The following is a 26186-nucleotide window of genomic DNA, read 5'->3' as shown; positions in this document are numbered from 1 at the left end:
GTCTGGTCTATTTATGTCATTTTTTTCAGGGTTTGATTTAGAATTCGTAATAATTGTTCAGAAATCGTAATCAAAGCAAAATATTTAAATAATAATGATATTGATTTGAAGTCATCAGTTCATCGGGAATGGGCATAATGAAAAATGTGTGTGTATGCATCATCATTATAGGGCCAGAGAAACCCCGGAGCATCACCGTTACAGCGAATGCTACCGATTCTCTGAACCTCAGTTGGGTCCTGCCTAGTGGTCATGTCCAGTACTACCGCGTGAACGTTTGGAACGTGGACTTGAACTTCCGGGCCAACAGGACGCGGGCAGAGCCCACGGCCCACCTCAGTGGCCTGAAACCTGGCCGGGTTTATGAGGTCAACGTGACGGCTGTGGCCGGTCCCTTCACTGACACTTCTGATCCCATCTCACTGGCTACTGGTGAGTTCAGCCAACAGCCTGAGGCAAAGCTTTCCCTCTTGAAAATGAAAGGAGCTACAGTCAACTTTTTCTTGAAAAACGGACGCTAAAATAAAAATAATGTTTCGAAGCATAAAGCATAAAAGCATAAAATAATGGTAAAATAATCATTTAGCAAAATAGCAGATCTACAAGCTCGCAGCGAGCTTGTATATCTGCTATTTTTCACTGGTTAAAGCGTTCAATAATTCTAGGCCTAAAATTAATCAATGATGTCTCCATTTGTCCATTTCAGTCCCTACTGCTCCCGGTGAGATCGTTGTAACCCAGAGGACCACCGCGGCCCTCCATTTGGAGTGGTCCTCTCCTGACGCCATGGAGGGCGCCCCTAACACCGCCTACCACGTATCCTACCAGGCCCCCACAGGGGGCGCTGCCGCTGAACAAAACCAAGCCGCCGCGTCCAACCACACCATCCTGTCCTCGCTCACCTCCGGGACTCGGTTCAGGATCAGGGTGCAGACAGTGGGACCCCAGGATCAGAGGAGTGTTTGGACCCCCACGAAAGACGCTTACACTTGTGAGTGAACGCATCAGGGGCAGTGGCGTCAGTTCAGAAAAAGCTAAGGTATGGCAACATGACTGGTGTCTTGCACGAGCGCCTTCGTTCGCGCACGTGCAAGACACCAGTCATGTTGCCATACCTTAGCAACAGGCATGATACATTTATTTTAAGAAATACATTCTATTTTTTTCCCTGTTTCTACGGCTTCTTGGGCTGGATATGGCAGCCTGGAACGGTTGTTCAAGTGAAGCTAAACTTGCCATGTTAGTAAACATGCCACAATTAACAATAATGCATTGCACCTGTGCAGCTGACCTGCGGAACCTGGGAATATACCATTTTGTCAAGATAGGGAGAATACAAGTGTGGAGAATATAATTATAACACCTTGTTAAAGTGACCATTTTGTAAAATGTTGCATTTGTAGTTATTTTACTGTAATTTAACAACATAATAACCAGAACAGATAGACAAAGAGACATTCATGGATTTATATTTAAAAGTAACTATTATTTTCCCCTCTGGACACAAGGTATGGCAGCTGCATACCCCTGTCATACCCAATTGATGCCCCTGATGGTTTTGTTATATTTCTTACAGTACCCAACCCGGTGCGGAACCTGGCGGCCAGGCCTGTATCCACCACCTCTGTAGAAGTACAGTGGTCACACCCTGTGGGACACCAGCCATACTTCACGTACAGGATTCAAACCAGCAACCCGACCAGCGCGGTGCTGGTGGTCAACACCATCAACACCACCACCACCAGCACCGTGGTCGCTGGCCTGGACCCGGGGACAGAGTACACCTTTAACGTCACCACCGTGGCAGCGCCGGAGAGTCAGTCCACCGCCCAGCAGACATCCAGCTACACAAGTAAATCTTTTATCTATGTTCAGTTGTTCTTAAACTGTATGTCAAGAATCCCTAAATAGAAATTTATTTGGCCGCGGCACGGACCCCCATTTGAAAATACTTTTGTTCCAGGGACCCCCCCCCCCCCATGTGTTAAAATGAAAATAATAAAAGATGAATGTATGTATGTTTTGATTGTAATAGTTACTTGTTGTTACATGTTTGAATGTGTTATTATTTCTGAACATTTTGGATGTGTTTTTCATATTCTTGTATCTTTAAAAATAATTGTTGGAAACAAAGAAAAAAAAATTGATTTACTCGCGACCCTAAAAAAGTTGTCTGCGACCACCAACCCACAAATGGTTGTTTGGCACTGCCCTAAAGGACCCCCGGGGATCCCCGGACCCAACTTTGAGAACGAGCGCTTTATTATATTCATGAACTCCAACCTGTGCTTGTACACGTTTGTTCCACAGTGCCCAAAGCGGTGAGCGGCCTGTCAGCCGTGCACGTGAACACCACCGCCATCCAGCTGACCTGGGTCAAACCGGACGACTTCAAGCCCTCCTACTCCTACCTGGTGACCGTGGGGGACGACAGCGGGAACAGCAGGGACGTGTCCGTCCACACAGAGACGCACGTCTTCGCCGGGCTGAGCGCTGGACAGCAGTACACCTTCACTGTGTGGACGGTTGTCCAGGGGGTCAAATCCACCCCGGAGAGCATAACCAGCCACACACGTGCGTTTTTTTTTAGTTTGTTTTTCTTACGATTTGTTCTTGGGCTTTTATGCCTTTATTGATAGGACAAATGGGGGGAGAGATGGGGAGTGACACACGGCAAAGGTCGTCCGGATAGGGAATCGAACCGGCAATGCCTAAGTGGTATGCGCCTGGACCAGTAGGCCAGCAGGTGCCCCCACACACACGTGCTGTTTAGTTTTATTTGTTTATGTATGTAGTTTTAATATACAGTAGTTGTGATACAAATAAATAAAAAACACACAAAATGTATTCAAGTTAGAATATGGAGATAAGAGGTTTCTGCCTGACAGCAACGATATATATATCATCACTGTCGGGCAGAAGTCACTGTCTCCAAGTTTCAAATCTGTACGTTTTTTCATAAAGTAAAGTCCTGCTTCATCATACAAGACTGTAGTGAAAACAGCCGATCTACAAGCACTTGTGTGCTTGTAGATCGGCTATTTTCACTGTATTAAATCATTTTTATAATGAAAAATACAAAACTAACAGCGTTTCCACCCGACAACAACATTACATATAATATAACTATCTTTCTCCCCCCTCCTCCCAGAGCCTGCGGCGGTGCCTGACATCGTGGCCATCGGAACCACAACCACCATGTCTGTGAGCTGGGGCCGGGCCGGCGGTCACGTGGACTCCTACTCTGTGCTGCTGCACCGAGGAGGACGGTTGGCAGATAACCACACAGGCCTGAGCAACCACACGCAGCAGGTGTTGTTCACAGGCCTGGCTCCCGGAGCGCTGTACACCGCCACGGTGGTCAGCGCCAGCGGACCGCTCTCTCAGAACTCGACCGCTGTCAACGCCACCTGTGAGTCGCATTGCTAGTCATTAGGGGATGCACAAACTAGAAGAAAATGGGCGATGGGGTGCTGCTGGCCTAGCGGTCTTATGACATCAAATTTAACTTATTTATTTTTTATTTTGAGGGTGTTTCCATGTTTCCTGACACAAAAAAACTGAACTCTCAACATTCAGTGTTTTTTCTGTAATCTGTAGTTTTTTTATTACTAGGCTCAGAAAAGTGAGTTAATTTGCCTCTGGACGTACGCATCATCATAGAGGGGAGGGTGTGGTTGTAGGGGAGGGTGAACTCAACAACCAAAGTGGTAAATGGTAAATGGTGCATTGGACCGATGCAAACACAATGTAAAGTAACAGCAAAGGTGATACACCCTCCCCTACAACCACACCCTCCCCTGGATGATGATGCATATGTCCAGAGACAAATTAACTCTTTTTTTTTTGTGTGTGTGTAATTGAGGTCAGGAAACATGAAAAAAGTCTAAGAATAAAATAAATATACATTTGATGTCATAAGACCTTTAAGGCGCATATCTCTCATGCAGCCTGACAGACTGTCGCTTGTAGCTTGTAGAGATCTACTATTTTTGGCAGAGATTTTGTGTAGATTGAAAAAAGCATCACAATCACTTTAACCTCTTTAACCCATTTAGACCTGAGACCGATTCTATAAATGTCTTCTAAATCCTTCTAAGACTTTTTGATGTTAGTGGTTCTCAAACTATTTCAGGTTCCAGGGACCCCCCAGAAGCAAAGATTTGAGTTACAAAAGTTCACTTTAAAACATATATATTCAATTGCCGAAAAAAAAGAAACAAAAAAACAGATCTACAAGCTCAAAGCTTGGTACTCGGCATTTGGCTATTCAAAAATAGCAGATATACTAGCTCACTTTGCGCCACGCCATGAGTTTGTATCCAATCCAATCCAGTCACATTTTACAACCAAGTTTTATAAAGTGCTGCTCAGAAAATCATAAGTTGAATACACTGTATAGAAACACACAATCTTTGTATTTTTTACAAAGAATACAATCTTTAATTTTTTTTGTACAGCCAGGTTTAAGTGTTTAAACCAGGGGTCTTCAACAGTGGGTCTGGGACCCCTAGGGCGTCCTCAGAGTCACTACAGGGGGACTTCCAAATCTTTGTGTGATAGAAGCTTTTTTACTCCTTTTCTATATTAACCATTTGAGCCCTAGCGTCCAAAAATATTTCCGGCAAAGAGTTTTGGTGTAGAGGGGGAAAAAAGAGCAGACTAAGTACAGAGTGAAAGGTCAAGTTTATTAAGTATTGACGGTTCAAGTGGTTAAATATCTGGAAACACAAATTTAGATGAACCCAAAATACACCGATGAATGTGCTGTCAAACGACGAAACTAAACTATATGGTATCTATGGGTTGTGGGGGTCCCTGCTTCATCTCTCTCTCGACTAAGGGGTCCTTGGCCTGAAAACGCTGAAGACCCCTGGGTTAAACAACACTCTGTCTTCTCCTGCCTCTCCCAGTTCCCAACCCTCCCGGTCCCATCGTGGTGGAGTCTCAGAGCACTGCTTCCATCAACGTCAGCTGGGCCAGGCCTCCGGACATGGAGCCGGACCAGTACAACTTCAGCGTGTCCCACCAGAACCACTCCAGCCACACCAGTAACAGCTGGATGCTGCTGGACAACCTCCTGTCTGGAACGGCCTACAGCATCTCTGTTGTCACCGTGGGCGTGTGGGGCTACCTGAGCACAGTGGAAACCACACTCAACTATACCAGTGAGTTTAACATGCCATGCTACAGTTTGTATCCAACGTTTTCATGTTAAGGACCCCCAAATTAAAGATATTTGATATTTTTTGGTGAAAACAAAAAAATATATATATCGTCACTGTCGGGCAGAAACCTCGTATCTCCAAGTTTCAAATTTGGACATTTTTTCGCAAAGCAAAGCCCTGCTTCATCATACAAGGCCGTCGCACAAAAGTAGTGAAAACAGCAGATCTGCAAGCACACAACGCCTCGTGCCGCGAGGCGTTGTGTGCATGCAGATCTGCTGTTTTCACTAGTTTAGTTCATTTTTTAAATGCTAAATACGAAATGAACGGTTTTGGACATAGAAGGTTTCCACCCAACAACGACGATATATATTATTTTAAAGATTAAAGCACTATATTCATATCATTGCTATATAGTGTTTGTTCAGTCACAGGGGTCTCTGTGTCTCTCCGGCACTTTATGTTTCAAATATTTTTATTAGTTTTATACATAAGTATATGACATATTGTAAGGACACTGATAATTTTTTTCTCCGGCACTTTAATAAACAGAAAATACATTTTCAGGAAGGTGATACAATTCCAGACAATCAGGAGAGAGTACCCATTCATCAGCTTAATTGTAGTGTTCCATTTCTGATGCTCCTTTCTTTATGTCATCACATCCAATTTAACTTGCATAATCTGTATCCTGTATCTCTATCCTGATTGGATCCAATTGGTATCCCGGCCTGTCCTTTGCTGTCTCAGGTAATGGCAGTTGCCACTCCCTGTAATGTTCACATTTAACCTCAAATTCAAAACAATTCTTTGCAGATAATCTGATAAACGCTGAGTCAGTGTTGTAAAGTAACTAAGTAGATTTACTTAAGTACTGTACTTACTTAAGTACTGTACAAACTACAGTTATTTGTACTTTACTTGACTGATTTCCTATTTCCAAAACTCCACTACATCTCGGATCCAAATATTGTACTCCACTAAATTTGTTGAAAACTTTATTTACTAGTTACTTTGCATAAATAAATGATTGTATTATAAAACATACATTAATCCACTTTAGCCCTATTTTATACCTACACTATTTGAAAATAGCCGATCTACTGTGAGCTTGTAGATCGGCCATTTTCAAACATTTTGTACTTTTACTTTTGGTACTTTAAGAACATTTTGATGCCAACACTTTCATACTTTTACTCAAGTACATTTTGAATTCCGGACTTTTACTTGTAACAGAGTATACTTCTACATTGTAGTATTGATACTTTTACTTAATTAAAGAATGTGAGTACTTTTTTTCCACCACTGTCCAGAACCACACTCGGTGAGCAGGCTGGAGGAAGCAGGGATCTCCCCCACAGAGGTGATGCTAGTGTGGGATCAGAGGGAGAGCAGAGCTGGCTACTCCTACGCGGTGCAGGTGACCCGCTCAGAGAACGGCTCCCTGGTGGCATCTGGCGTGGTCTCCACCAATGGGTACAACGCCAGCGGGCTGCAGTCTGGCACCAACTACACTTTCACCGTCACCACGCAGACCGCAGACGGCACCCAGGCCATTCCCCAGGCTGTGTCCTATTTCACACGTACGTCTTTGATTCTCTGTCTCTCAAACTTGTGACAAGGGACCACCAAAGTGATATATCGTCATTGTCGTGTGGAAAGCTTGTATGTCCAAAACCTTCCTTTCATTGTTATTATTTTAAAATCGATTTAAAATAGTGAAAGTAGCCGATCTACATGTGTGCATGTAGATCTGCTATTTTCACTACTTTTGTGCAACACTTTTGTATGACGTAGGGCTTTCATTTACGACAGAAAACATACACATTTGAAACTTGGTTTCTGCCGGACATCAACAATAAACAGCTTTGTCTAAAAAAAATATATATATTGTGGAAAAGTTCTTTATTTTCAATAATTCCATAAAAACAATTAACTTTCATACACATATGTATGTGTGTATAATATACATTGTGCATGCAGTGAAATATTCAAAACCTTTTTTTGTTTTAATCAAAAATCCATATCTCAAAATATTACAATATTACACAAGACCACTCAAAACAAGGATCTATTTGTCAACCTTCTGAAGTCAGAGTTTCTTGAAGTCCAGTCTGAAATTTCCGCAGTCTGTGATGATTTGGGATGCTATGGCATCTGCTGCTTCCAATGTTTTTTTTTTTTTTACATAATATTCAAATCTTTTGAGACAAAGCTATATTTGTCTGTGGACCCCTGCCTTAAAATACTGTGCCAGGGACCCCCATATAGGATTTGTGTTGATAAAATGTTACCTATATCCGTTCCCATCTCTCGATGTTTCTCCAAAAGAGTTAACATCGGCACGTCTGCTTGTTTTCCAGGACCATACGGTGTGAGCAGCTTGGCGGCCAGCACGTGGAACAGCACTACCATCCAGCTGACATGGAGCAGCCCGCCAGAGCACCAGAGCTCTTACACATACCGCGTTGAGACCGCCGTCTACGGGAGCGTCTCCACTGCCTCCACCACCAACAGCACGGTGCCGGGGGAACGGGCCCAGGTGTCAGGGCTCACGCCAGGAACCAACTACTCCTTCTGCGTGTTTGTCAGAGCACAGGACGGCACCGAGGGGACACCGTCCTGCACCACCCAGTACACCAGTACGATCCTGTCTCTTACCGTCACTCTTTGGTTACTGCATGGATCAACCACCTTAAACCCTATACGATTGACCCGAGTCCCTCGGGGATCTGTATTGTGGGGAAGGCTTTCGCTGAAAATAGCCGACCGAAAAAGCTCACAACCCGCCTCAACGCGCCGCGTTGTGACCTTGTCTATTTGCTATTTTCGCCGAAAGCTTTCCCCGCAATACAGATGCTGGGGTTTAAGTGTTTTATAGTTCTTAAAAGCTTGCAAATAAAAACAATTCGGGTTTTGCACAGTTGCAGAGGCTGCTGGGATTTGAAAACATTGTCCACCGGCTTCGACTGCTCTCTTCGCATTCAATCCGACTTTTTCACCATTTCTCAGACGTTTGAATGCAGAGAATATGCACTGGGTATCCACGGAGGATACTTTGAAGTACGCATGCGCCGATATCTCTCGCCTTGAATATTAGTCCCCTCAGGGGAATCGAACCCAAATCGTGGGTTTGTTGCATCCGTGCTCTACTGACTGAGCTAATGAACGGATGAAGTGACTCCTTTTTTGTGCATTTATCTATGACGTGGATATCTATGACGTGGATAGTGGGGTAGATGTTGATAGTGAGGGACTGAATATTTACTATTCTGTCCATAACGGCACATAACTCGGTAACGCGGCTGAGTGGGATTGGGCGCCGTTCCCACCGTTCGTCGCGGCAACTCGGCTCGCTAGCGCTCGCCTCGGTGGCGACTCACGGGGGTCATCGGCGCCCAATACCGCGCCGCTCCGTCGGGGTCAGTGGCGTGGAGCATTACACTGGGGAACAGAGCACACTTGGCATCTGGTTCGAGGCTGGGAGTCACCTCAGGTTTTATTTTTGCGCTCCTCTGAGGTTGACCACTAGATGTCGACATTTTACTACTAATATCTCTGCATTGGTGAGTTATTGGATACTGAATATCCAAGTATCCTGGATACTTTCTGCATTGAAGAGTCTGAAAGCACGTGAATATTTCGCATTAAGTGCGTTGATATCATTAGAAGCAGGTGCATTGTCCCTTTGTTAGATTTTTCTTAGATTGTTGATCATCTTTGTATAGATTAGTTTTTCTCCCTGCTTCCTATTCCTTCCTTTTTCTCCTTTTGCCTTTCTGGAAAACAACAACATAATGGAGCTTATACACAGAAATGAATTTCACCCACTCATCTGTCAACCAGCGCAGGGGTCTTCAACAGGGGTTCCGGGACCCCTAGGGGGTCCTCAGAAGTTACTACAGGGGGTCCTCCAAATCTTCTAATCCCTTTTATATTAACCCATTCAGTCTGGGAACAGATTTTAATGTACGGTAGTACAGTAGTATGTAGCAACATATTTGTTTTTGTAATTTTTGAATATTTGACTTTTTTGAGAAAGCTTAGGTCAGGCTAATTGTGAGCTTGTAGATCGGCTATTTTCGGCAAAGAGGTTCGGTGCAGAGGGGGAAAAGAGCAGACTAAGTACTATATAGAATCTATGAAAAGGTTGTGGGGGTCCCTGCTTCATCTGTCTCTCAACTAAGAGGTCCTTGGCCTGAAAGCGTTGAAGACTCCTGAACCAGTGAATTGATAATAAAGTTGTCCTCTCTCCTCTGCTGACAGAACCTGAAGCGGTCCAGCCTGCCCTCTCCAACGACGGCTCTAACAGCAGCGTGCGGGTGTGGTGGACGGCCCCGGACGGGAGCGTGGAGCGCTACGTGGTCCACCTCAACCACAGCTCCAACACCTGGGAGGAGCGGGTGGAGTTGAACTCCACCCACAGGTCCTGGCTGTTCTCCAGCCTGGCAGCGGGACAGGAGTACACCGCCTGGGTCACCACGCAGAGCGGGCCCTTCAACGCCACGTCTGGCCTCGTTACCACTGCAACGTGTAAGTGTGACTGACTGATAATTGTTGTCTGATGTGGTTCTCAACTTTTCTATTTTTAAAGTTGCTATATGTAGTTTTCTGCTGACATAAGCAGGAAAAAGGCAATTGCTTATTTAAAATTTTAATTTTAATTTTATTATATTCAGACGTCTAACAATGCTCCCTAAAACAAATCTAGTCTCTGTGGCGCTTCTAGGAGCCGCAGTCTGCCTCCAAAACTATTATTAATATCTGTAAGAAGCTCTGTCACTAGCAGCTCATTGGTGCATGAACCAGCCGACCCGGGGCTAAAAGGATTGACAGACTAAGCTGAGTAAGCGGCCGCTTACAGGCCCGCGGACCGCGGGGGCCCGGCCGTCAGCCTCCTACTGACCGTCAGTCTCAGTCCAAATGATTGTCAATCTGCCAGACCGTCTGTCGGAGTCCCATCATCCCCCTCCCTCGCAATTGGGTCCCCTTTCTGTAGCGCCCAGCCTCTGTTACACCTATATCCTGTTATATTAACCTGGGTAAAATGTCACGCATTGGGAAGAAGTAAAGGGGGACACTTTCTTGTGAAGGACAACAGGAAGAGCATTTAGTGAGAAGTGTAGTGATGATGGCTGCAGTGGAACCGCACACTTTCAAAACCTTTTGTAATTTGTATCAATTAAAATATACCACAGACACTTTCAAGGGGGGGCCCGAGCATTGTGGCTCGCATACCGGCCCGGTTCTGAATTGTTCTGCTAGTGGACGGTTAACCGTCTGAATATAATAAAATAAAAATTAAAAATTAAAATAAGCAATTTCCTTTTTCCTGCTTATGTCAGCGGAAAAATACATATAGCAACTTTAAATCATGAGGACCTCTATAACTCAGAGTTACAGAACTGTATGACACATTTTGTGAGTTTGCTGCCATCTAATGGTTGGAAGAGGTGGATAGGTCGTTTTCACTATTTTATTTTTTTATCTTATTGAATACCAATTATTTAGTTTGATTACCTGTTCTCCTACTTTAGATGGTAGGAAACAGACCCTTTCATTAACCATGTATTGCATTCATTCAGTTCGTTGACGCGTACCACGCGGTGGTACTATTCCTTTTTAACTGAACACACACAAAGGGTTAGTGTAAATGGCACTATGTCAGAGCCCAGAACCAAGTTGAGTACTTTACCATTAATCTACATTTTATTTATTTCATTGTTTTTATTATATATTTTTTCCTTGACTTTTATGCAATGCAGCACTTTGAGATTTGCGTCAAACATAAAGTGCGTTACAAATAAAATGCATTATTATAAATGTATTATTCATTCAACTTGCCCTGAAATCTCACCCAGTTCCCAACTCCCCCGGGTCCATGGACACCCTTACGACCACCAGCAGCATTGAGACGTGGTGGGGAGGAGCTCCCCTGATGGCCGCCGGCTCCTTCCACTACGTGGTGTCCCGCTACGCGTCACCCCAGGAAGGCAGGGTCAACGTCTCCACCAGCAACACCACGCACACCTTCCACGGCCTGCTCTCCGGAACGCCCTACCATGTGTGCGTGGCCACAGTGGGGCCCCTGGGCTTCACCAGCCCAGAGGTCTGCAGCTCCGGAGTCACTACCAGTAAGACTTTTACAAAATGCATGCATACACAAAAGTAGGGCTACAGTTGGATGTGAGTTTTGACGTTTTATTTTATTTTATTTTTATTTTTAATAGAGGGTATGCATGTGATACAGAGTGGCAAAAATAGTCAGTAGGAGTCATGAGGAGTTTCCCAACAATCGCTTGATTGGCATATGATGGCTTGAGTGGCATATCGTCGTTGTCGGGTGGAAACCTTGTATGTCCAAAACCGTTTGTTTTGTGTTTATCACTTTTAAAATGATTTAAACTAGTGAAAACAGCCGATCTACAAGCACACAACGCGTTGTGTGCTTGTAGATCTGCTGTTTTCACAACTTTTGTGCGACGGCCTTGTGCGATGGAACAATGCTTTACTTTGCGAAAAAATGTACAAATTTGAAACTTGGAGATACAAGTTTTCTGCCCGACAGTGACCATATGATGGCTTGAGTGGCATATGATGGCTTGAGTGGCGCTGAGTGGCATATGATGCATACCCTCTATTCAAATTAATCAACAAATCAACCCAGGAACCGTCGTAACATTTACAGTTTACTTATGCTGTTCTTTATCATTTTTATCTTGCGCTTTTTTACTATCTTAATGCCATGGTTGCTTTAAATATACATCTATATTTTAATGTTACAAGCACTGTGACTTGCAGAGAACGGTATCTTGCTCCCATCCCATGCATGTCGAGTGTGTATTTTGAAAGTGTCTGTATCTCTGTTTCATCTACCAGATCCAGAGAACGTCACGTCCCTCACAGCCGTCCCAGCAGAGGAGAGCATGTCACTGCATTGGGAGAAGCCTGCTGGCTACCAGCGGAGCTACCGCTACTATGTGAGCTGGGCTGACTCCTCTGGCCATGTCGACAACATCACAACGTCCACAGAGAGGCATACGGTCCAACCGCTCATTCCTGGAAGCTCATATCACTTCAACGTGACCACAGAGACTGTGAATGGAATACAGGCTGCAACCGTGTCCGTTTCCAGTTGCACAGGTATGGGTTCACAAGCAATTCAATTTGATATCAGTTTGATTCTGTACAATGGCGTTGGCACAAGTGTGTGAGGACTAGGGTTGGATGGAGCTTGAAACCCGAATGTATTGATTACCCGATATCAATAAGCTTTGGGCTTGTCGAGCCTGTTATCACGTCATGTTTAAACAATCAAGAAAAGCCTCGATCACATTACACATTACATATCGAAAAAAGACGATTTACAACAGACTTGTAGATGGGCTATTTTTGGCTTCTGGGTTAGGCTAGGGATCCACCAAAAAGACGGTGTCGTGACGGCGTCGGACGGCGTCAAAAAATGAGTTCCTTATTCTGAGAACTTTATTTAGCCTTTTGGAAAAGAGGTTTGGTGTAGAGGGGGAAAAGAGCAGACTAAGTACATAGTGAAAGGTCAACTTTATTAAGTTCAAGTGGTTAAATATCTGTACACACAAATTGTCATGAATCCAAAAAACATTAATGATTGTGCTGTCAAACAATCAAACAATATGGAATCTATGACAAGGTTGTGGCCGGGGGTCCCTGCTTCATCTTTCTCTCAACTTAAGCTTGCCTTACACCTAACAACTCTGAAAAGATTTCTCAGTCGTAATAAAATCGAGGCGAGTCGCGGCACGCTCCTGTTACTCAATCGTTAAATGTGAGGTAGTCGTCCGACTCGATTTTTACCCTGACTCAAGTCAGAGGAATAGGAACACATGGCTATAATAGGCATATTTCAGAAAATAAAAGGGAATCTTGAATCAGTCTTTACAAAATCTTTAGAGCCATCTCACATCTAACAACTGAAATCTTTTAAAAATCATCATTAAGTCTTTGGAAAGTCTTTTTCAAATCTTATAGTGTGAGAGGGTAGTCTTTTAGAAATCTTTCCAAATCTGTCCAAAATCTTTGCAAAGTTGTTAGATGTAAGAGGGCCTTAAGGGGTCCTTGGCCTGAAAACGTTGAAGCCCCTTGCTCTATTGCTTTGTGTTCAAAGTCCTCCTGTCCTGCTGATCCATGTCTTCCTCAATGAACCCTTGCAGATTCCAGTCAGGTGTCCGGCTTGCTGTGTAAGAGCCCCAACAACGGCACCGAGGCCCGGCTCATCCTGGAATGGACCAAACCCAAAGGCCTGCACTCTGGCTTCACCGTGGTCACAGAGGAAAGGGACGACGGCAAGACCATAGAGCAGCCCGTGGACACGTGTGACGGCGAGTGTCACCACACCGTGCCCGGACTGAAGTTCCACACCCAGTACAACCTGAAGGTGACAACTCTCAGCTGTGGACAACCTAGCACTCCTGTGCAGGTTGACTGCACCACAGGCATCACCGGTATGTTCAACGTCTCCTTTCAATATACCACATCAGGATGTTTGTAGACAAATGGCCATAGAGTGGTTAGTGAGCCCCGCCTGGGTAGACAGAGACCCTAGTACAGTGGTTTTCAAAGTGGGTGACGGGGCACTCTGGGGTGCCGTGACGGCAGTCCAGGGGTGCCGCGAGAAAATGTGATAATATTTGGAATTTATTTGGACACTTGGCAAAAATATTTAGTATCAAGTACAAAGTTATTTTCAGTCAGTTCTAAGCAAAAATGGCTATTATCTCAACGTTTTCCTCGCAACATAACCACTAAAATATCATCACTGTTGGGCAGAAACCTCGTATCTCCAAGTTTCAAATGTGTACGTCTTTTGGTAAAGCCTGCTTCATCATACAAGACTGTCGCAGAAAACTAGTGAAAACAGCAGATCTACAACCACACAACGCCTCACATCGCTTGTAGATCGGCTGTTTTCACTAAATTAGTACATTTTATAGATGATAAATACAAAACGAACGGTTTTGGACATACAAGGTTTCCACCCGACAGCAACGATAAGTTATAAATATAAGGTGCTGGGAGTGAAAATTATAATGTAGTGGTGCCTCGGATTAAATAAAAATATTCATAGGGTGCCCTGAGACAAAAAGGTTTGGGAACCCCCGCGCTAGTTGTCCCAGGTACGATTCCAGGCCAGCAGTGTGTCGATGTGTGTCTCTGAGCAAGACTCCTGATCACTAATTGCTCCCAAAGTGCTGTAGAATGGCTGCTCACTGCTTCTAGTTGTTGTAGGATGGGTACAATGCAGAGGACAAAATGTGCAAATATACAGTGTGATTGACTGTACCAGCCGAGCAACCCGAAGATTTCGCTATGTCTTTCACTGCCTGGCTTCTCTTACCTTTTAACGTGGGCGCTGCGATAAAATATATATTTTTAATTAAAGCTTAATAAATCTTCGGGTTCCTCGGGCCTGGCGGAGAAGCCCTACAAAGGAGTGGGGACCAATACAATTAATTTAAAACGTGTAGTGTGGGTATTTCCCGGCAGAATGTCTGTGGACATTTTTACACAATAGAAAATAAAGTGTTCCAGAGCATTATATGTCTAGTTTGTCAACCTGTGGATATTACTGCTCCAACGCAGCACTATCTACCCGTAAATACATTTTTGCTTGTGGTGATGTCATGATGATCATAGATTTGTGACAGATAACAGTCAATGAGATAAGATGTAAATCTCATTGAATGAATGTGTTGCATGCACAGTCCTTTCAACAGTCTTTAATTTACTCACTTCAGTAAAAAGAAGAAAAAGAAAATCATGCAGTACTACACAGTGTATCAGGAACATTTGTATTTGTAACTCTGACAGCATAGAAACAGTAACCAAAAGGTATCGTGTGTACACTCTCAGAGACAAAATGACCGATCTTAAACAATTAACTTTTCTTCCTCTTGTGTTTTTTGGGAAGCCCCCCCTGTCCCGTCACCGTGTGAGGAGATCCTAGAGTCACTGGTGAAGGAGGGCAAGAAGGAGCACGACCAGTTCTCCCTCATCATCGACACAAGTCTGTTCAACAGCTCCGGTGGACCCATCACACACTATGGGGTGCTGCTCACTAACCAGCTGGCAGGTCTGTTTTAGTTCTCTTACTCACAGTAATGCTTCACAAAGCTTTTCATGTCAGAGTTCATATGTATTTGGTTTGCCGGCCCCTATTAGAAATGTTTTTTGGTTTTTTTTGGCACCGGGCATCGGGTCAACATTTTTTTTTTGTTGTTGCCAGGGACACACATACACACACACTCACGCAAGATTTGTGTTGGTAGAATGTTTCAGAAATTGTCAAAACCTTTGAATAATTCCTTTTTTTACAAATCTTCTTTTCTGGGGGGTCCCTGGCACAAAACCTTTTCAGGTGGGGGTCGGTGGCCTAATAAATATCATTTTGGAGGTCCTTGGCATATAAAAGTTTGAGAACTAGAAAGATACAATTCTGGGAACTTTCAAGTGTCGTTGCTGCGAGTCACACTTGCAAATTAATTCCGTCTTACCATTTGAATTTCCCCCATTCAAGTCAATGGGGAAAATTAAGTCACTAATAAATGAATGGCCATATAATGGAGATCTTTGTGTCAGTCCTTGTCCTTTTATACCCATATATGGAGATCCTTGATGATATCGATATTAAGCCCATGTCTTGGAATGTGGGAGGAGTAGTGCGGCAAAATAACGTTTATCTGGAAAGATGGATGGAAGAAGAAAGTCGGACAAGTACTATAGCAGTGTTTCTCAACCACTGTGCCTGGGGACCTTTGGTGTGCCCCTGAGAAGGGTCAAGTGTGCCCCTTGAAACCGCTTGAAAGACAGTATTGTATTTATCATTTTAAAAATAGGTGCTTGTAGATCTGCTGTTTTCACTACTGTTGTGCGACAGCCTTGAATGATGAAGCAGGGCTTTGCTTTGCGGAGAAACGTACAAACTTGAGATGCGAGGTTTCTTCCCGACAGTGACGATATTTACACCCCCGTATTATGTTGGTGTGCCCATGGATTCTTGGGACATGAAAAGTGTGCCCATGCAGAAAAAAGGTTGAGAAACACTGGTATAAGTATTGAAATTGATTCATTTTTCCCCCTCGCAGGTGTAGACACTTCTAATCTCCAGCAGTACTTGGTGAAGACCTATAAGGACTGGTCTAAAGACAGTGACACCATGTATCTGGCCACCATGCAGGAGCTGGACCCTCAGGCCCGTTCTTCTGTGACCGTTAAGATAGGAGACTCAACCACCTGGCACAGATACAGCAATGGAGTCCTGGAGTCAGGAGACATATACAAGTATGAACACACATGCATGCACGCACGCATGCACACACACACACACACACACACACACACACACACACACACACACACACACACACACACACACACACACACACACACACACACACACACACAACATACGTACAGTAACACTGGTGGTTAACACTGGTGATCGCAATCATGATATTTTACTGGATTGTTACACACATAATTGCAATTAATATTTAATGTTTTTTTATGGCTTTGGAACACAGGGCAGATAATGACAAATAACCTAAATATACAAAGGATGGCTGACAAATGTGATTTAATCCTTATACATTAAAATTGAAAAATAATTTATACATTAGTATAAATGTTGCAGAAAAGGTTTCTGCTATTTGGGGAAATGTTTATGATTCTGGACAAATAATTATTTTAGTCCATGGACTGACTTTAGTTTTTATTGATGTTTGTTGCAGTTACGCAATAGTGCTGTTCACACTGCTGAAGGTGAGCACAGATGGTCTTGTGGATGTTGAAGGATCCTACGTCTCCGTCACCTGCATCCATCCACAGCTAGTAGATCTCCCAATGAACATGGGTACTTCATTCACTCTCCCTTTTCTTTCTTGTTACCCCCTTTTAGTCCACTTGCCAGAATCTGAACCCTGGCATATTGAGTACACCAAGGTTTTATGTTAGAAATGTTGAGTATGGGTTCCCAGCATTTAGAAACTGCCGGATGCTAACTGCATATGTTGAGCAATTTTCATAATTTTCATAATTCGATTTATTTAGCATAATCCCCCATAATAATGGAGGTTACACCCCGCCATTACGAAACACCGCCATTCCGAACATTGACTTCTAACCCTAACCCTAACCCTAACCCTAACCCTAACCCTAACCCTACCCCTAACCCTACCCCTAACCCTAACCCTAACCCTGTTTCGGAATGGCGGTGTTTCGGAATGGCGGTCTGACACCAATAATGGATAATATGTCAAAAACTGATTGGCTGATTTGAACAATATTGGAGTGGTTTTGGGGGTTATTGAGGATGCTGAATCCATTTCTGAAATGCGAGGCGTTGTGAGCATGTAGATCACAATGTTCACAATGTAGATCACAATTTTCACAATGTTCGCCTCTTGCTTACTTAATATTTGACAGTTTGGCCAGTCCTGTCGAATATTCGAATACTTTGAGGTTGAATAATTTGAATACTAAAAATCACTATTCGTGAATGCCCTAGTATGTGTGTTGTCACACAAAGGTTACGCTAAAAGGATGACACAAAAAGACCCAGGGGATTGTAGTAATACATATAATTAATATAATATAATACAATAAAATACAAATCATATTAGAATAAAGCTCAGTATCATAAGGTAGATTCTACTGAGTAGAGATCATACAGTAGGGAGCATAGGTATCATATTGTCTCTCTCTCTTACGTATCATGTGTGTCTCTTACAATAGTGCTCATAGATCATCTTTGTGTCTCTCTTACAATAGTGACCATAGGTATTAGTGTGGGAGCGGCCCTGGGGATATTTGTGGTTCTCCTCATCGTCACCATTGTTGTCGTCATCTACTGGAAGAGGTATGTACTGCACTGTATGGCTGTCATCATCATGAACACAACATGAATTAAATGGCCTCGATCACTTTTTATATTTTGATAGTTTGATTAACTGTCGCAGCCCTAAATGAATTGTAATATTATGTACTGAAAAGCCTCATTGTTACTCCGTTAGTCAAGGGTGCAGCACGTTGCTTACTTGAAATTTTCGGTAAGCAAGGCCGTTGCCCGATGGAGTCTACTCTAAATTAATGGTTCTCAACCTGTGGGTCGGGACCCCCAGAGGGGTACCCAAATTATTTTGGGGGGTCGCCAGATGTTTAGCTAAATGTTAACGTTGCTTTCTCACTCAACAGTAAACAGACCAACATACTATATAAGTGTATACAGGTTATCTGCACATTTTTAAGTGACAATTAAGGACTTTAAAGACATTTTTACTACCTCTGGTCAAACATTGGTAAAATTGTAACATTTCAGAGGCAGAAATTGTGAAAATATCCGATCTACAAGCTACATGCTACAATGCCTCGCATTGCGAAGCGTTGTGAGCATGTAGATCGGCTATTTTCACAATGGAATTAGATTGAGTCAAACTAAATGTAATGCCATCTCCTACAATTCCAAATGCTTGTGCAGGGTGGGGTGAGTCCCCAGTTGAAATATGATTATTTGGGGGGTCGCGGCCTGAAAAGGTTGAGAACCACTGCTCTAAATTAAGCTTAAGTGTAACTGTATAGCAAACGCCCTGACAGTCACTCTGAAAGTGACTTTCAAAGTGAAATTAACACTTTGTTTTTTCTTTTCTTTTTTACTTTGAATAGGACTTAATTCCTCTGTAATTAATTATACTGATGTTTGTGTTTCATAGGTTGTCTAAGAAAGACTCTCCAGACATCCAGATTCATTCAATGAGGTGAGCTTTCCATCTCTGCTATTACCATCCATCTAATTCTAAACAAGTCAATGACTAACGCTGTTTGCATGAATGTTGTACAAATTGCTGTGTTTTGTCTCTATCTGTGTTTCAGGAACAAAGTGTGAGTACAAATCCATTACTGAGTTTTTATTTATCTTTAAAACCCCTCATTGGGAAACATCCTCATCTATCTGGCGTGTTGTCTTGGGACAATGGAAACGTAACTAGATCAAAAGGCTTTGGGTTGACACACACTGACATCGGCCTTTCTGGAATCCACTTCAAACACATTTAAAAACTTCATCAAGTGCCATCTTTTGCACAGTTGAAATCCACAATTACACTTCATTGTGAATCTGTTTGTAATTGTTTTTTGACTACTTTCAGTGTTTCTCTTTGAAATATTGTAGTATTTAGCTGCTTACATAAGTGTCTTCCTGACTGTGTTTGTCTTATTGATGTTTGTTGTTGTTTTTGTAATGAAAATTTAAATTGAAATGAAATTCAAATGTACCATCCCAATCAAATGATGAGGGCAGATTAAACCGCAGCAATACCAGAGACACAACAACAACAACAACAACAACAAAACATGTCGTTTTCAGACCCCCTGCTTTCTATTTAACCACTTGAACCTCATCATACATATTCTGGGGGGAACATTCATGCTCAAAACGTGTCGCAATGTTTTTGAGCTTGTAGATCGGCTATTATTGGCAAAGACATGTTTGTAGACAGGAGGAAAAAAAACAGTCCGAGAACAGTTGTAGCTCAAGTCCATTTCACGAAGACTAGAGGGTTTAAGTGGTTAAACCTATTGTTTTCTGAACCCTGGTGGTATCTATTTAAACTGATTGTTTTCTGAACTCTGGTGGTATCTATTTAAACCTATTGTTTTCTGAACCCTGGTGGTATCTATTTAAACCTATTGTTTTCTGAACCCTGGTGGTATCTATTTAAACTGATTGTTTTCTGAACTCTGGTGGTATCTATTTAAACCGATTGTTTTCTGAACCCTAGTAGGCCTATCTATTTAAAGTTTAAATAGATACAATTTAAACATGTAGTTTTGTGGCCCCTGCTTTCTATTAAACGTGTTGTTTTGTGGCCCTTGCTTTCTATTAAACGTGTTGTTTTGTGGCCCTTGCTTTCTATTAAACGTGTTGTTTTGTGGCCCTTGCTTTCTATTAAACGTGTTGTTTTGTGGCCCCTGCTTATCTAAACGTGTTGTTTTGTTCTCCTGCTACAGAAGTCTTGCTGTGCGGGTGGAGGACTACGAGGCCTATTACAGGAAGCAGAAGGCAGACTCCAGCTGTGGCTTCGCTGAAGAGTTTGAGGTTATAAAGATCAAAGATTACATCGTAGCCGTCGGGCAGAAATCCTTGTATATCCATATGTGAATGTTTTTTATTTTTTTTATTTTTTTTTGTTTGTACATTTAATGCCATACTTTATCATTCAAGAGTGTCGTGCAAACGTAGCTATTTTCTCTATTTGGGAAATTCTTTGAAAGTGAACGTGAAAGTGGTCTAAAAGCTTCCCTTTGGGTTTCATGAATATTGAACCAATGAAAAGTATTAAGAAGAGCTTGTAAATAAACTGTTACTACGTTAGATCCATTGAAACACAGAACACGGTTCTTTTTTTTCTGTTTCCTGAAAAGTAACACGTTTTGGACATACAAGGTTTCCTCATGTATGCTTTGGTCTGGTACTTTTTACAGATGTGTGCATGTTGCAAAACTCCTAATTTAAACCAAAGTGTGTGTGTGTGTGTGTGTGTGTGTGTGTGTGTGTGTGTGTGTGTGTGTGTGTGTGTGTGTGTGTGTGTGTGTGTGCGTGTGCGTGTGCATGTGTACAGGACCTGAAGCCTGTAGGTACGGCCCAGGCCCGGGCCAGTGCTCTAGCTCTGGAGAACAAGCCAAAGAACCGCTACAACAACGTGCTGCCCTGTGAGTCTCCTCCTCCTCCTCCAGTCCCATCCTAATTTACAGTACACTTTAAGACCAAATAAGACATAATAAAGCCATAATAAGAAATAATTTGTTGGTAATTAGAACTAATATGTTTTATTAGACAGAAACAAAGACAGAATAGCAGAAAGAGCGGATACATTCTCTGGCACCGGCCAGCGATAGGCCTGGCAGTTCGACCGGCAGTCCCGTCGCGATAAACTGCCGGTCCGTGCGGTGGTGGCCGCGGCAGTTACCAGCGATGCCGGTCCGACCTACAGTTCCGTGCGGTGGCCGCCGGTCCTATCGCCGGGCGATGCAGCACGACTGATGGTCGAATTGCCGGTCGGCAGGTGCCGGTGCCAGAGAATGTATTTGCTCTTTCTGCTATTCTGTCTTTGTTTCTGTCTAATAAAACATATTAGTTCTAATTACCAACACATTATTTCTTATTATGGCTTTATTATGTCTTATTCTGTCTTAAAGTGTACTGTAAATTAGGATGGGACCCCTCCTCCTCCTCCTCCTCGCCATGTGTGCTGTCTCATTTCAAGTTCAACTTTTATTAGAAAACATCATTGCATAACAATATGTATTACAATTCAAGAGGACCACTCTATTAAAAAACAAATAATCAAACATCAAAACACATTTTTCTGGGAAAGATTGGATGCTCTTGGGAGCAACAACATCTGGTGCCCTTTGCGTGTGAGTCACACGGCATTGCCTCCCATTCCTTAGCTTAGATCAAGGGTCTTCAACAGGGGGTCCGGGACCCCTAGGGGGTCCTCAGAGAATTACTACAGGGGGTCCTCCAAATCTTTGTGTGATAGAAGCATTTTCTTCTCCTGGCTGCGAGGCGTTGCGAGCTTGTAGATCGGCTATTTTCGGCCTGAATGGTTAGGGAGCCTGCCTAGAGAACCAGAGCCCCTGGTTGTCCCAGGTTCGATTCCCAGTTCAAATATTTTTGTGGGAAAAGGTTGAGAACCACTGGACAAGACTAGACCTTGTGTTCCAGCCTGGCAGCAGGCAGTCGTATCAACAATGACCTCTAGAGGGCACTCTTTTTCTGTTCTCCATTTCTGTCAAGCATTCATTCATTCATTCATTCCCCTCTCCTCTTCTCACCTCATAGATGATGCTTCTAGGGTGAAACTCTCTATCCACGGGAGTCCCTTCGACGACTACATCAATGCTAACTACATCCCGGTGCGTACTCACCGCTCTGCCTGCCTCATCATCTTCATTATCATTATCATTATCATCATCATCGCTTTGCCCTATCTGGCAACCTTAAATACTTTATCATTTGTCATTTTACACTTGTACCCATAACTTCATACTCCTGCTCATTCTTTACAGCAGGGGTTTTCTATAGGGGCTCCGGGACCCCTAGGGGGTCCTCAGATTAGGTCCTCAGATTAACTACAAGGGGTCCGCCAAATCTTTGTGTGATGGGGAACATTAGCCGAAAATAGTCCATCTACAAGCTCACAACGGCTCACAGTGCGAGGTGTTGTGAGCTTGTAGATCCGCTATTTTCTGAGAGTTGGTGTAGAGGGGAAAAGAGCAGATCAAGTACAGAGACAACGGTCAAGTTGACTAAGTATTGAGGGTTTAAAAATGTAACTGTCAGAAAATACACATTAACATAAGAATCGAAAAGAAAGCTATGAAACCTATGAAAAAGTTTGATTCGCAACACAGTTTTATACAATATTTAGGGGGGGGGGGGGGGTCCCTGCTTCATCTCTCTCTTAGCTAAGGGGTCCTTGGCCTGAAGAAACGTTGAAGATCCCTGCTTTACAGGTTGATTTAGAGTATTGTTGAGCATAGCCGCAGTCCCATGTGAGACACGTGGAAACTTATATAATAGAAATATAGAATGAGTGATTGATGGTTGTTGGTGGGGGGATGTTTGTGGTTGCCAGGGCTACAACTCCAGGAAGGAGTTCATCGCGGCCCAGGGGCCGTTGCCCTGCACGGTCAACGAGTTCTGGAGGATGATCTGGGAGAAGAACGTGCAGACCCTGGTTATGCTGACCCGCTGCAATGAGCAGGGACGGGTACGTGCACATATGTCCTCTCTCTCTCTCTCTCTCTCTCTCTCTCTCTCTCTCTCTCTCTCTCTCTCTCTCTCTCTCTCACACGCACGCACGCACGCACGCACACACGCACGCACACACACACGCAGGCACGCACACACATAGAGCAGTAGCTTCAAACATGTAAACTTACAGCAGTGGTGTAAAGTAACTAAAGGTACAATTTTGTACTTTACTTTACTGGAGTATTTCCAATTTTCAGTACTTTTACTTCTACTCCACTAACATCTCTGAGGCAAATATTTGAGTTACTAGATACTTTGTAGTTTTTTATTATTACGTTTTTTGGTTATGTGACAATAAAAAAGGGGGAAATGTCAGTACTTTATCCTCCATTGATTTGAAGTTTTGGATGTGCTAGCTACTTTTTATGTATACATTAATCACTTCAGCCCTACAGTATATACATTTTGGCCATTTGAAAATAGATTTCAAATGGGACATTCTGCACATAAAGAGTACTTTCTACTTTAGGCACTTTAAGTACCATTTTGATACCAATACCTTAGTACTTTTATTCCTTTTGTACATTTTTAATTCTGGACTTTTACTAGTAACAGAATATTTCTACATTGCTGTATTGATATTTTATTTTTCCACCACTGACTCACAGACACGCACATACTGTACTGTACTGTACTGTACTGTACTGTACTGTACTGTACTGTACTGTACTGTACTGTACTGTACTGTACTGTACTGTACTGTAGAGCTGTATGTGCAAATATGTAAACACACGCAAGCACACACACAAACTCACACTCACACAGAGCTGATGTCTGGCTCACACACGTGTAACTTTTCTCAGGTCAAGTGTGAGGAATATTGGCCCGCTCAGGTGAAGCAGTTTGGGAACATCACTGTGACGACCACCTCTGAAATCCCACTGGAAGACTGGACCATCAGGGAGTTTAGCATCAAAAATGTAAGTCATAACTGCAGAGCATGGTTTGACTCAGGATGTTAGGGTTATCGGGATGTTGCTTAGCTAGGACTATCATTTATTAATAATGAATAAATAAATAAATATAATATAAATAATTAATATGATTTACTTTGTATATCACCAACTTTTTCAGAGTAGGTGCTTAGATAACACAAACATTACAGGTTATCTTTTAGAGTTTGTTCCTATTGGTGAAGCATGTGTACAAAACAGCTTACTCTCCATGCACAATAAAAGGTTAAATAATGCTTATGAACACATGATTATTATGTTTTTGTTCTTTTCTGTCTGTTCTGTCTTTTAAAGCGACTTTGAGCACCAAGAAAAGCACTAAAGGATGTATTATTATTATTATTTAATATTAATATTTATTATTAATGCTTAAAAAATAATGTTTTTACGGGTGGCCGTAAGTCTCTGTTTATTCGGAGTTTTAACATGTGAGCGCTTGTACCTTCCAGGTGAGAACGGCTGAATCGCGCTCCGTGCGTCACTTCCACTTCACCGCCTGGCCGGACCACGGCGTTCCCGAGACGGCCGAGCTGCTCATCAACTTCAGACACCTGGTCCGCGAGCACATGGACCAGTACTCCAGACACTCCCCCACCGTGGTCCACTGCAGGTCAGTTCTCCTTCAGACTAGAGCTCTTCACGGGGTCCCCCGATTCCAGAAATCCCCGTTCGGACCTATCGGGCAGAAACCTATTATCTCCTAATTCAAACTTTTTTAGTTTTTCTTATTAATTAATGCCCTGCTTGATCATGCTACAGTGTCACACAAATGCATCAAAAGTACCAGATCTACAAACTTGTGGCATGTTTCCAGCTCACCTATCTGCTACTTTTGCTATTTTTGGAGGGTCAACAGCGTTCCCAACCTTTAGCTTTCTGTGTCTCCCTGACTCCATGAGCATGAACTGCTGCAATACCGTTGGGTGACCAGAAGGGCACTGTTGCGCAGCCTAGACACAGTGCCATGAGTTATGTTTCATTAGTACGAAGGGGCGTGGCCGGAGTTATATTTCATTTGTACGAAGGTGCGTGGCCGGAGTTATGTTTCATTAGTACAACGGTGCGTGGCCGGAGTTATGTTTCCGGAAGTGTCTAGCTGGATTATAAAAACAGGAACAGATTGAGAAGGCCACTGTTGCGCAGCCTAGACACATGCACACGCACACACACACACACACACACACACACACACACACACACACACACACACACACACACACACACACACACACACACACACACACAGGGTATAGATGCTCAAATTCACCGCTCCACTTCGAACCGATGGTTTGATTTTTGAATTTGAATCCTTAAAAGTACGTGTTTTCGGGTATTATTACCGTATGAGGTTTCCACCCGACAGAGACGTTATCAAAACTGTAGATGTATTAACCCTCTCTCTTTTTCACTTCCTTGTGTCTCCCTTTCTCTCTCTCTCCCTCTCTCTCTCTCCTCACAGTGCGGGGGTGGGGCGTACGGGTACCTTCATCGCCATCGACCGCCTCATCTTCCAGATCGAGCGGGACGGCGTGGTGGACGTGTACGGCATCATCCACGACCTGCGCATGCACCGGACCCTGATGGTGCAGACGGAGGTACGCCACCAGTCACACCTTACAAGTTCTTCCAACCTCCATACATTACATCAATTGAGGTCTTCAACCCTAGGGGTCCTCAGAGTTACTACAGGGGGGCCACCAAATCTTTGTGTGATAGGATCATGTTTTTTACATTAATCACTTGAACCCTAGCATTCCTATTCTTAGTGGAACATTAGCCAAAAAATAGCCGATCTACAATCTCACAACGCCTCGCGCTGCGAGGCGTTGTTAGCTTGTAGATCGGCTATTTTTTGACACAGAGGTTTGGTGTGTAGAGGGAAAAGAAGAGCAGACTAGTAGGTATTGATGGTTTAAGTGGTTAAATATATGTATGAAAAATACACATTAATCCAACCTACACAGATGATGACAGTGCTGTCAAACAAGTCTAAGCTCTATAAGAAATCCATGAACATTTTAAATCTGCAACACAATTTTATACGATACGTAGTGGGGGTCCCTGCTTCATCTCTCTCTCTCAGCTAAGGGGTCCTTGGCCTGAAAACGTTGAAGACCCCTGCATTACACTTTGAGCCTCGTGCAATAACTCTTGTGAACCAGTAGGTGTCCTACCCGACAAAGGATCTACATGTCTCAGTAGAGGAGCAGGGGT

At 43.2% G+C, this 26186-nt stretch overlaps 1 protein-coding gene across 1 annotated transcript in view; it reads left to right on the top strand.

Annotated features, from left to right (window-relative positions):
* The window catches only part of LOC308293804 (receptor-type tyrosine-protein phosphatase beta), a 74635-nt gene that overhangs the window by 45253 nt on the left and 3196 nt on the right, over nucleotides 1–26186 (top strand). The window contains exons 19-42 of the mRNA XM_080736439.1: nucleotides 172–432; nucleotides 707–991; nucleotides 1577–1852; nucleotides 2311–2574; nucleotides 3152–3412; nucleotides 4914–5168; nucleotides 6482–6751; nucleotides 7532–7810; nucleotides 9435–9701; nucleotides 11030–11302; nucleotides 12048–12311; nucleotides 13358–13648; nucleotides 15115–15276; nucleotides 16289–16484; nucleotides 16934–17055; nucleotides 17973–18060; nucleotides 18911–18955; nucleotides 20208–20295; nucleotides 20819–20909; nucleotides 22045–22118; nucleotides 22841–22975; nucleotides 23823–23939; nucleotides 24422–24582; nucleotides 25432–25567. Coding sequence (XP_080592565.1) covers nucleotides 172–432; nucleotides 707–991; nucleotides 1577–1852; nucleotides 2311–2574; nucleotides 3152–3412; nucleotides 4914–5168; nucleotides 6482–6751; nucleotides 7532–7810; nucleotides 9435–9701; nucleotides 11030–11302; nucleotides 12048–12311; nucleotides 13358–13648; nucleotides 15115–15276; nucleotides 16289–16484; nucleotides 16934–17055; nucleotides 17973–18060; nucleotides 18911–18955; nucleotides 20208–20295; nucleotides 20819–20909; nucleotides 22045–22118; nucleotides 22841–22975; nucleotides 23823–23939; nucleotides 24422–24582; nucleotides 25432–25567 — 4661 coding nt within the window. The remainder of the gene's footprint in view (nucleotides 1–171; nucleotides 433–706; nucleotides 992–1576; nucleotides 1853–2310; nucleotides 2575–3151; nucleotides 3413–4913; nucleotides 5169–6481; nucleotides 6752–7531; nucleotides 7811–9434; nucleotides 9702–11029; nucleotides 11303–12047; nucleotides 12312–13357; nucleotides 13649–15114; nucleotides 15277–16288; nucleotides 16485–16933; nucleotides 17056–17972; nucleotides 18061–18910; nucleotides 18956–20207; nucleotides 20296–20818; nucleotides 20910–22044; nucleotides 22119–22840; nucleotides 22976–23822; nucleotides 23940–24421; nucleotides 24583–25431; nucleotides 25568–26186) is intronic.

Source organism: Nannobrachium achirus, assembly GCF_963921795.1.
Source record: "Nannobrachium achirus genome assembly, chromosome: 11".
NCBI lineage: Eukaryota > Metazoa > Chordata > Actinopteri > Myctophiformes > Myctophidae > Nannobrachium > Nannobrachium achirus.
This window is presented reverse-complemented; position numbering and strand designations above follow the sequence as displayed.